Here is a 10,656-nt window from a genome sequence, read left to right on the forward strand (position 1 = left end):
TGCCCCGCGGCCACCCTGCCGGCCACCACGCCACTGCCCTGGCCGGCGCCCCACCGCAGCCCCGGTGGCCTCGCCCCACTGCAATCCCTGCGGGCGAGCACTCGCCCAGTCGGGCGCCAACGCCCGCACCCAGCACCCAACGCCTGCCCGATAGCGCCCAAACCCGCTAGGCCTTTGGCCCACTGACAAAGGGGCCCGAGCCCCAGAAACGTTTAAAAAAAAGGGAGTTTAAATAAATAAATAAATAAATAATAATAATAAAAATAATAATAATAATTAATTAATAACAAATAAATTAATTAATTAAGGAATTAATTAAGTTAATTAATCTTGATTAGATTAACCTAATTACTAGTTAACTTAATTAACCTTGATTAGGCTAACAGTCAATGACATGCGGGACCCACACGTCAGTTGACCCAGTCAACGCCCTGTTGACTGCTGACGTCATGCTGACGTCAGCATGCACTATTCTGGATAATGTTGGATTAAATAATTAATTAAATTTCAGAAATTAATAAAATCTTTAGAAAATCATATCTTTTAATCCGTAACTCAGATTAAAATAGTTTCAACATGAAAATTGCTCAGAACGACGAGACGATTCCGGATACGCAGCCCGTTCGTCCACCACACACCCCTAACATATCAAACTCGCAACTTTCCCCCTCCGGCTCCTCTGCCCGAAAACACGGAACCCCGGGGATACTTTCCCGGATGTTTTTCCCCCTTCACCGGTATCACCTACTACCGCGTTAGGGCACACCGAACACCGCGTATTGCCTTGTTATATTTTGTGATGCTTTGTTTGCTCTGTATTCATCATTTCTTCCCCCTCTTCTCTCCGGTAGACTACGAGACCGACGCTGATGCCACCGAGTACGACTACGTCACCGACGACCCCTCCTTGTCTGAGCAACCAGGCAAGCCCCCCCTTTGATCACCAGATATCGCCTACTCTTCTCTATACTGCTTGCATTAGAGTAGGGTAGCATGTTACTGCTTTCCGTTAATCCTATTCTGATGCATAGCCTGTCATTGCTGCTACAGTCATTGATACCTTACCCGCAATCCTAAATGCTTAGTATAGGATGCTAGTGTTCCATCATTGGCCCTACATTCTTGTCAGTCTGCCTTGCTATACTATTGGGCCGTGATCACTCGGGAGGTGATCACGGGTATATACTATACATACATACATACTATACAGATGGTGACTAAAGTCGGGTCAGCTCATTGAGTACCCGCAAGTGATTCCGACGAGGGGGCTGAAAGGACAGGTGGCTCCATCCCGGTAGAGGTGGGCCTGGGTTCCCGACGGCCCTCGACGGTTACTTTGTGGCGGAGCGACAGGGCAGGTTGAGACCACCTAGGAGACAGGTGGGCCTGGCCCTGTTCGGCATTCGCGGATACTTAACACGCTTAACGAGATCTTGGTATTTGATCTGAGTCTGGCTACGAGCCTATACGCACTAACCATCTACGTGGGAGTAGTTATGGGTATCCCGACGTCGTGGTATCAGCCGAAGCACTTCAGACGTCAGCGACGGAGCGGCGCGCGCCGGATTGGAACGTAAGCCTGCTCTTGTATTAAGGGGGCTAGTTCCGCTTTCGGCCGCGTACGCAACGTGCAGGTGTGCTATGGGCGATGGGCCCAGACCCCTGTGCGCTTAGGTTTAGACCGGCGTGCTGGCCTCTCTGTTTTGCCTAGGTGGGGCTGCGACGTGTTGATCTTCCGAGGCCGGGCATGACCCAGGAAAGTGTGTCCGGCCAAATGGGATCGAGCGTGTTGGGCTATGTGGTGCACCCCTGCAGGGAAGTTAATCTATTCGAATAGCCGTGATCTTCGGTAACAGGACGACTTGGAGTTGTACCTTGACCTTATGACAACTAGAACCGGATACTTAATAAAACACACCCTTCCAAGTGCCAGATACAACCGGTGGTCGCTCTCCCTCAGGGATATGAGGAGGGGATCGCTGGGTAGGATTATGCTATGAGATGCTACTTGGAGATGCTACTTGGAGGACTTCAATCTACTCTCTTCTACTTGATGCAAGACGGTGGCTGCGAGAAGCGTAGTCTTCGACAGGATTAGCTATCCCCCTCTTATTCTGGCATTCTGCAGTTCAGTCCACCGATATGGCCCTTTACACATATACCCATGCATATGTAGTGTAGCTCCTTGCTTGCGAGTACTTTGGATGAGTACTCACGGTTGCTTTCTCCCCCCTTTTTCCCCTTTCCTTCCTTCCTGGTTGTCGCAACCAGATGCTGGAGCCCTGGAGCCAGACGCCACCGTCGACGACGACTACTACACTGGAGGTGCCTACTACTACGTGCAGCCCGTTGCCGACGACCAAGAGTAGTTAGGAGGATCCCAGGCAGGAGGCCTGCGCCTCTTTCGATCTGTATCCCAGTTTGTGCTAGCCATCTTATGGCAACTTGTTTAACTTATGTCTGTACTCGGATATTGTTGCTTCCGCTGACTCGTCTATGATCGAGCACTTGTATTCGAGCCCTCGAGGCCCCTGGCTTGTATTATGATGCTTGTATGACTTATTTTATTTGTAGAGTTGTGTTGTGATATCTTCCCGTGAGTCCCTGATCTTGATCGTACACATTTGCGTGCATGATTAGTGTACGATTGAATCGGGGGCGTCACAGCGAGTCATCCTCCAAATCCACACCGCATCCATCATCAGATCCAAACAACTTGAATCGCAAGAAACGACCATCACCGCCACTTCCGTGAGCATCATCGTTGCCGAACGAGTCATCACCGACACCTCAAGTCGCTATGGGTTCTTGTAGTCGTGCGCGGGAGAAAGGGAGAAGAATGACAGGGAAACATTTTCGGCTAGGGGGTTAACCGCCAAGGGCAAACAACCATTAGATTTCTGGCAGATGGGCCAGCCTTGTCGGAAAATGGATTCAAATGGCCAAATCGCACGACCACTGCAATCTGAAACAAACCATCCCCAAAAGCGATTGTTTTGTTTTGAAAAAAGTTCCAATAATGGTAGTAGTAATCTTAAACCCTCATATGTGTTTTTTGTTTGTAATTTACTCAAAATATAAGTTGTACGCTATACAAATTATATTGTTGAATTCTTATGCGAAAGAAGTCTCCTATTATATTATTTTCGTGGTATATGTAATTTACAAATTTATTAGGTAATATACCTATTTCCAGGTAATTAACCCACTATCCACATTTAAGTGAGAAAACAAACTTTTTTAACTGTTTTACAGAAACCCCCATCCCTTTGCTGGTAAATAACCCGCACTCCATCATTAAGTGACACAAAATGAATTATTTTTGTGTTTTGCCGTAAACCCCTTACCATTTCTATAATTAACGTGCAGTCCATCTAGAATAAATAATATTTTTTTAAATACCCATATCTTTTAAACCACAACTCTAATTTTAACATGTTATGTATGAATTTGATTAGAAAAATGTGTAGAATATGAATATGATGTTATTTTAGCTGTTAAATATTTAAAAAATGCTATTTAAGATGCAATTTTAATCAATAGCGCATGATCTATCTTTCTTTCGTACCAACACCAACCAGGATTGCAATAAACACCTCATCAAAGCCAAATTAGAGACGAAACAAACCGTCGATAACGATGCATGTACGTCTCGGCAAAATCTTGCATGAGAAAAAAAGCAGATTTTTTATCTTATGTCGAGAAAGAGACGCCTCGACAAGACTTATTGGGGTATAATAAGGTCCGGGTGGTATTTTCTTCTCTGGCTCTTTTGCTAGTAAATCCACCCAAAATACGATGGTACGAGGAATATGTTATGGCCGAGTAGCTTGTTTGTGACTTGCACGGGACGCATCCGAGTTTTGTTAATTTAATCTCAGCCATTAAACGTCGAATCAAACGGCCCGTATCGTTCTGAGCCGTCACAGGTGTGCGCGCCGCCCCCTGAAAACCAATCCCTGCGGGCTTGCGGCGCGAAGCTTTTCTTTCCCCCAGAAGTAAACTACCGTCTCAATTTATTTTTTAATAAACTCCCACAGCTTTGAGGCGGCGAGAAGCAGACCGGAGGAGGAGGGGAATCGGAGAAGATGGTTGTTCTCGTGGTAGCGACGGCGTCCGACCCGGCGTCCATCGGCCCCGCCGCCGCGTTCCTGGCTATGCCTGGCTGGTCCCCCGGCCCGCCCATCCCGGTGAGGAAGCTCTTCCTATCACCCATCAACCTAACCCCTTTGAGTTTCGAGCACATTCGACTGTACACGCTGTTCTTGGCAATCTGTATGCATCAATCGCAAGATTAACTTTGCCGTTGAGTAAGGATGACTAGCAGCGACGAAGTGCGGTGCCGGTTAGGGTTGGCGCAGTGCGTAGTACTTAGAAATAGAACAATAGTTGCGACTGTGAAGCAGGAAGCTTGTTCGATGAGAAAAATCCCTGCCTCACGATTTGCTTCGTGAAGGCCAGAATTTCGCTCTTTGTTTGTCTACTGAAAAACCTCCATGTGGGGATAGATGCCATCTTAGAATGCGTGCAGTAAAATTATTCTGACTGTATTCTGTATCATTATTTTGGTTAGATTTGTCTTGAAGAATAGATTCAACCTATACTCTCTAGGTTTTGATATATTAAATAGAAATTCGTTGCCAAAGCTGTGTTATGGGGATTATTTCGGTGTCTGGAATGACACTTGTGACCGGAGGCATGACTGCTGTTGCTGGCAACATAGTGGCAGTGGCTGCAATCTGGGAGTAACAAGCTAACTGTTTATTAGGTGCGTTGTTGCTAGAATTTTATCCACGAGTATACCCTAGTAAATTGCATATCTCACTGGTGTACAGAGATCTAGGATCATGTAATGTAACAAAACAATGGTCCATTATGTTCCACTCTGATCTCAGTTAAAATTACCTGCAATTTTTATCCTTATTTTATTTATTCGTAAGGTATCCGACAATGTGTTTGTGGCATAGTTCCCAACTAACTGGTGCTGATATTTGTTTTTAGGAGGGGATGGAGAGCTTTACAAATGGGAATGTTAGGTTATTGAAGCATGAACGCAGCATTGTTGCAGAGGATGATCTTGACCGTCGGTGGCAGGAAGCCACTGGAGAGGCTGTTTCCGAGGTCATATTCCTCAGCAAACACACTGCAGTCTCCAACCGCCCTGCACTCACTGTCCATCCAATCGGTTGGTTCTGCATTCATCTGTCTGTATCCTGTTTAATTCACAAGTGCAATCAAACCTCGATATGTTATGTGTAAAATCCTATTAAATACGTAAATATGATACCATATACAAATTGTTAGTACATTCGAAGTTACTGCACTTATTCTTCTAGCATACAGGCAGTTAATTATATTATATATTTTTCCTGATTTCCCTGTATACTTGAGCCTGCGATTGTTTGGTTTCATGGTTTGTGAGCAATGTCCATGCTTTTCAACCCACATGCATACAGGCATGTCGATTACTAATTAGTGGTTCCTTCTTACCACAATCATTGTTTTATAATTGATGGTTTGCTCATTCTTGTGAATCTACTTCTGAAGGTGTGCCACATCTGAGGGAGGATGAGACCCCCCCTCAAGGTGGGAGGCCTGGATGGGCAGCGGTGCCAAACCCTCGAATTGGCCCATGGTTCCGGTTGATGCAAAAGGTTGCTGCAGACCAAGGTCTTGTTCCAGAGTTTGAGGTACGTTGCTTCCTTGATGCCTTTTCTATTTCCAAATCAACTGATTTTAATACTGTTTGCTTTTGAAGATTACACTTGAAGCTACTCACCATGGACCACTTACCAGTACACCCACGATGTTTGTTGAGATAGGTACACATTTATATCCATCCTTAGTTCCTTACATTTTTTGTGCATCCTTTTGGATAAACTCATACAAGCTATCTTTTATCGCTTAGCGCAGCCAAAGGATCGGTGGTTTGTTATTTAAGAATTATTACACATTAATTCAGGGACAAGTGCCTATTTAACGTATGATATGTAGGGTTGTACTCTCCTCTACCGTTTCTTTCACAAAACAAACAAACACAAACTATAATGAGGATACTCAGTATCTCTGTTGAAGCATTTAGTCTACAAATGCCAACAATCATTTATATTATTATTTGAACTTTTGGATCTTAAAAATCCAAAAGATAGATAATTTATTATTTGGACTATAATTTTATCATATCAAAAGATTCACACTTGTGCAACCCAAGCAGCGGGATAACCCACCTCTGTAAAACATCCTGCATTCGACATGAAAACCAATGAATCAAATAATCAACTCCTCCAAAGGATGCTGCACAGAAAAACTGGCTGATCGAGATGCTATAAAGTGGTTACATTGGGTTCATATGAATTTCCTGATATAAAAGCAGCAGATGGCCACTCGTGCAGTTGATTTACATATAAATGCAAAACAAGCAAGTCTAGGCTATTGTCAATGAGTATGTTGTACCAGAATAGCTAATGTGAATGCTTGTATGTCAGGAAGTACACAAGAATACTGGGGTAGACAAGATGCTGCGCAGGCCATTGCTCTAGTTGAGTCTCTCTCTCTCTCTCTCTCTCTCTCTCTCTCTCTCTCTCTCTCTCGTCATGTACTTTGTTCCTTCTTGTGGATTTGCAAGAGAACCCGAAGGGTTTCGTTGTTCGAACTGCAAGATCTCATGCCATCCCCCCTCCCCCCTCCAGAAAAAGATCATAATGCATGTACAGGTTGAAATTAGTACAGCAAAGCATTGACACTTATTGGTGCATTGCCCATATTCAATACCTTTCAGCTAAAATGTCAAGCTTTCACCCTTTTTCTTGAGTGTCAAACTTTCTTTTGTTTTAATTATGCATAGTACCTGTTGGAGTAGTACCAATTAGGCAATACCCAATGTGCAGAACTTTTTTTTAATTGTCACCATAAGTCCTAATGTGGTAGAATTAGGTAAGAACTTGCAAAAAATGCACTCTTATCACTGTTTAAAGTAACCGCAGGCTCAAAAGTCTCTAAATATTAATCAAATGTACATTTGACGACTTATTTGTTTCAAAAGTAAAAACAAACATAGGAGAACATGAAACTGAGCTCTCCAATCATTTCAGGTTCTATGGAAAGGTCTTGGTCTTGAGGAAGGAAATGCTGTTGGAACTTGGCTGGGGTATGTTGACATATTCTTTTCTTTACATGGAGTCTAACAATGAGGTGGTTGGATGGCTGGTTAGAATCCTTGCAGTGATTTATGATTTATTATGTTTTATGGGGGTGAGCAGTGATTTAATTAAGAATTCTAACAGGAACTTTAAACCGCTCTGGGAATCAGGATGATTGGAATTTAACAACTCGAATTCAAGATTGTGCGAATAAAATGTTAGATCATCTGCAACGATGTATTAGTCAAAAGATTTATGACTTAACAATCTTCTATACTCCCTGCATCACTAAATATAGGTTTTCCTTAAATGCGTGCAGTCAAGCACTTAATTTTTGCTGTCAGTATGTAAAAATGTTACTTCTCGACAGATCAGGAAATAGATGGATCAGTGTTATGATAAACGAAAAATAATTTCACTTTCAATATATTATGCTTCGCAAATTAATTTTTCTTTTGAACTGAAAACTGTAGGAGAGGTCCAGACACTAAAAGTTTGAAATTACAAGTCACAAACATTGGTCCTTTAGCAATATGTGCCACAATTCAGTTGACCTTGGTTTGTGAAACCTGTATCATTCTGCATTGGCATAATTAAGTTCTATTATGCTCTTGCATACCAGGGCTGCATCTTTTCACTGTCATACTTTACTTGTTTGGTATTTGAAATGGCGACCTTCCTTTTTTTTGTTTCAAGTATTCATTCATTACTTTTGCTCTTCTTAAGGCTCCAAACCTCATTTCTGGTTATGCAGGAGTGGTGAAAAGGTTCTACTAGGTATCGGTGGTGGTCACTACGCCCCTCGTCATACGGATATTGTCATGTAAGCCCTGAGGTGAAATTATTATTGCAGCAGTTTCTAACGACGCATTGCCGCCCCTCGAATTCTGGACTTATAATGCTTATTGTAGTTGTAATGATTCAGTATAAAAGTGTATGACCTAAGCCAACCCACTTTGTTACAGATAGATGATTGGCTGTTTCTTTTCATGCTCATGTTGTGTAGTGAAGTTGCTCCCTGATATTGACCACGAATCATGATGATATTATCTTAGGGAACATCCATGAGATTCACCTTAGATCACCATCTCCTCGTCTTTGATCTAATAACCGCATTTTGTGATTCCTTCCTTTTTAAACCTGGAACACATAGAGAGATGAAGGGGGAGAGGTAATACATGTGGTTCCACCTGTCACAGCAGCATAAGATAAATTCACCAATAGTACAACCAAATATACCATACATGGATCTTGAAGCAAAATATGTGGCCTTTATGAAGTGCTCTAATGCCAGTGTGCCAAAATGCATTCTTGAACATCTTATAACTTGTTTGGATTATGTAGTTATTAGTTTAAATCTTATTATCATACAAAGCATACTGTTGAAATGGATAACCATACTAGAAAAAAACAGTTTGTTCTGTACTGTTTGATTGGTTCTGACTTTTACCTAACTGCCGATAAATTCCTGATATCTCTTATGCTGAAGTGAATGTGTATGCAGCCCTATTCCTAAGTGACTACTCTTTCCGAGCAATGTGTTCTCAGTTTATGTATATACTTATTTAGTGAGGAGCAAACTGGCAGAGACGTGAGCATTCCCTTCATGCTTGAACAATATTAGTAGTCTGATATTGTTTACATCCTCAATTTTTATCAGCAAAGATGGTGTCTGGGTGGGTCATCTCCTGTCTGGTTACTCTTTGCCAATGGACGCTCCGCCTCAAGTAAATGGAAAGAGTTCTGGTGAGGTTGGTGGGATGTGGAAGCATTCCATCAAAGTTTCGTATGAAGCCACGAAGGCAGGATTTCCTGGTGGTAAAGTTATAGCACATCTTGATCAGAAGTAAGTAGCATAACCAGTTTCTTATTGTAGTAGCAGTTTCATAAACTGGGTTAATTAGCAGCAACCAACCCACCTTAAGGTGAAAACAAGCTTGTTTCGGTTCCCAAACAGTAAAATCTCAAATAATCTTTCTTGCAAATAGGTCGTATTGGAACTCTTGTGATCTTTCAATGTTGCTCAGTGCGGTTCCTGTGCACTGCATGCCATCACAATCTATGAAATGAATATTCAATACTTTTTCTGGCATTTGGTTTTATTCGATGTATATGGTTAAATCATTTATTAACCTAACTATACCCTCCATATAATTCAAATCTCTGACTAGTTCAAGCACCTAAGACCTTGTACAATGCTAGGTGCTTAGGGAGGTGCTTAGAAAAATAAACCGGTTTTTTCTGAAGCATCGGTGCCTATTTCTACAAGAGAGACGCCTAATTAAGCGTCTGCCCTGTATAAAATAAGCACTGGTGCTTAAGGAAAGCCTGGTTTATTTCTCCAAGCACCTCTCCTAAGCACCTTGCATTGTACAAGGCCTAAATATTACGCTAGTTGAGTCTTGAATGGGCATGATAAGCTTTCCTTAATATCTTATATGTTCTTTTGGTTCATACTAGTTTGTACTGTTTGGCAAGAGTCTCCTAGGATCAATGTCCATTGAACATTGTCGAGTGTCACTCTTGGCAGCACTAATAGTTGTGATCACGTTTTTCATTTTCCCTCTTCTTTTCTGCTGGGCGGTCCACATTTATCTTAAAGTTCAACATTAACAGCTAATTTTTTCTGCAACTACTTGATAACTTCTGTCCATGACCATCTCATCATACTCACCTTTCTCTTCGTAATCATAATCATATAATGTTTCATTGGGATGCATTTTGCCCAAATCTGTTATTGTATAGCTTTGAACACAATGAAAATTCTGCTTCAAAGGTTCATTTCCGACTTAAATGCAAGCCTATTTAGTGTAGGTTTCGTTTGGATGGCGACACTGACGAACATTTGCTAATGCTACCTTTTTCTTAAGCTAACGCTATGTTGTAGTCTGATGTTTTTGGTGCTTGCTTTGCAGGAGCTTCAAGGGCTGGCAAAAGAACGCCATCACGAGCTATTTGCAGGAGCAAAATATCAGGATAGGAAAACCCAACGATTTCCTCTGCACAAAAACTTGGCCGTGCCCACAAGGCAAGCCGTCGAAGTGACTTCACCCTCCCTAGGGCTTGGCACATGCAAATTGAGTAAATATAGAGCACTGTATTTTGATAATCCGATTTGAAGATGTAGAGTGGTCCCTCCTCGTTCGTCTTAGAAGGCCTGACTTGTGCCTATACGAGAGAGGCATATCTTAAGGACACGTTTGTCGAGTTTTTTGAAAAAAAAAGAGGACACGGTTGTCTGCCAGACTACGCGTGCTTGCGGTTCCAAGAGTTGGCAGGCAAATGGGGCTATCATTATCCGTATTTTATTTCCATTGACCGACTAGATGATGGTTGAGACTTTACAAAAAGAAAATGGTTGAGACTGATACGCGTACTGTACGTTCCAGCTGGTTAGAGCATGCCAATCAATCCCGGTCACACAAAGGAGCCCGTCAGGGTTCAACTGCTAATTAGTCCTCACACGGAAGCCACCCAGAGGCGTGGGCAAGCTAACACGCTGCCATCTCAACACGTT

The 10,656-nt window shown here is 42.5% G+C and overlaps 1 protein-coding gene across 1 annotated transcript; it reads left to right on the plus strand.

The window, feature by feature from the left end:
* The first annotated feature begins 3,966 nt into the window (after positions 1-3,966).
* LOC123103352 (D-aminoacyl-tRNA deacylase) lies at positions 3,967-10,383 on the plus strand. Its single transcript, XM_044524906.1, has 9 exons — positions 3,967-4,190; positions 5,002-5,185; positions 5,548-5,690; positions 5,759-5,822; positions 6,486-6,538; positions 7,092-7,147; positions 7,894-7,962; positions 8,800-8,985; positions 10,055-10,383. The coding sequence occupies exons 1-9, from the start codon at positions 4,089-4,091 to the stop codon at positions 10,182-10,184; spliced, it is 987 nt and encodes a 328-aa protein (XP_044380841.1). The 5' UTR covers positions 3,967-4,088; the 3' UTR covers positions 10,185-10,383.
* The last annotated feature ends 273 nt before the right edge of the window (positions 10,384-10,656 follow it).

This window comes from Triticum aestivum, chromosome 5A (genome assembly GCF_018294505.1).
Source record: "Triticum aestivum cultivar Chinese Spring chromosome 5A, IWGSC CS RefSeq v2.1, whole genome shotgun sequence".
Taxonomy (NCBI): Eukaryota; Viridiplantae; Streptophyta; class Magnoliopsida; order Poales; family Poaceae; genus Triticum; species Triticum aestivum.

Excerpts from the sequence above, each read along its gene's own strand:
- LOC123103352 (XM_044524906.1), top strand. The coding sequence starts at position 4,089 with ATGGTTGTTCTCGTGGTAGCGACGGCGTCCGACCCGGCGTCCATCGGC. Across the intron at positions 6,539-7,091 it reads CTGCGCAGGCCATTGCTCTA|GTTCTATGGAAAGGTCTTGG; the intron begins GTTGAGTCTCTC and ends CAATCATTTCAG. Across the intron at positions 8,986-10,054 it reads ATAGCACATCTTGATCAGAA|GAGCTTCAAGGGCTGGCAAA; the intron begins GTAAGTAGCATA and ends CTTGCTTTGCAG.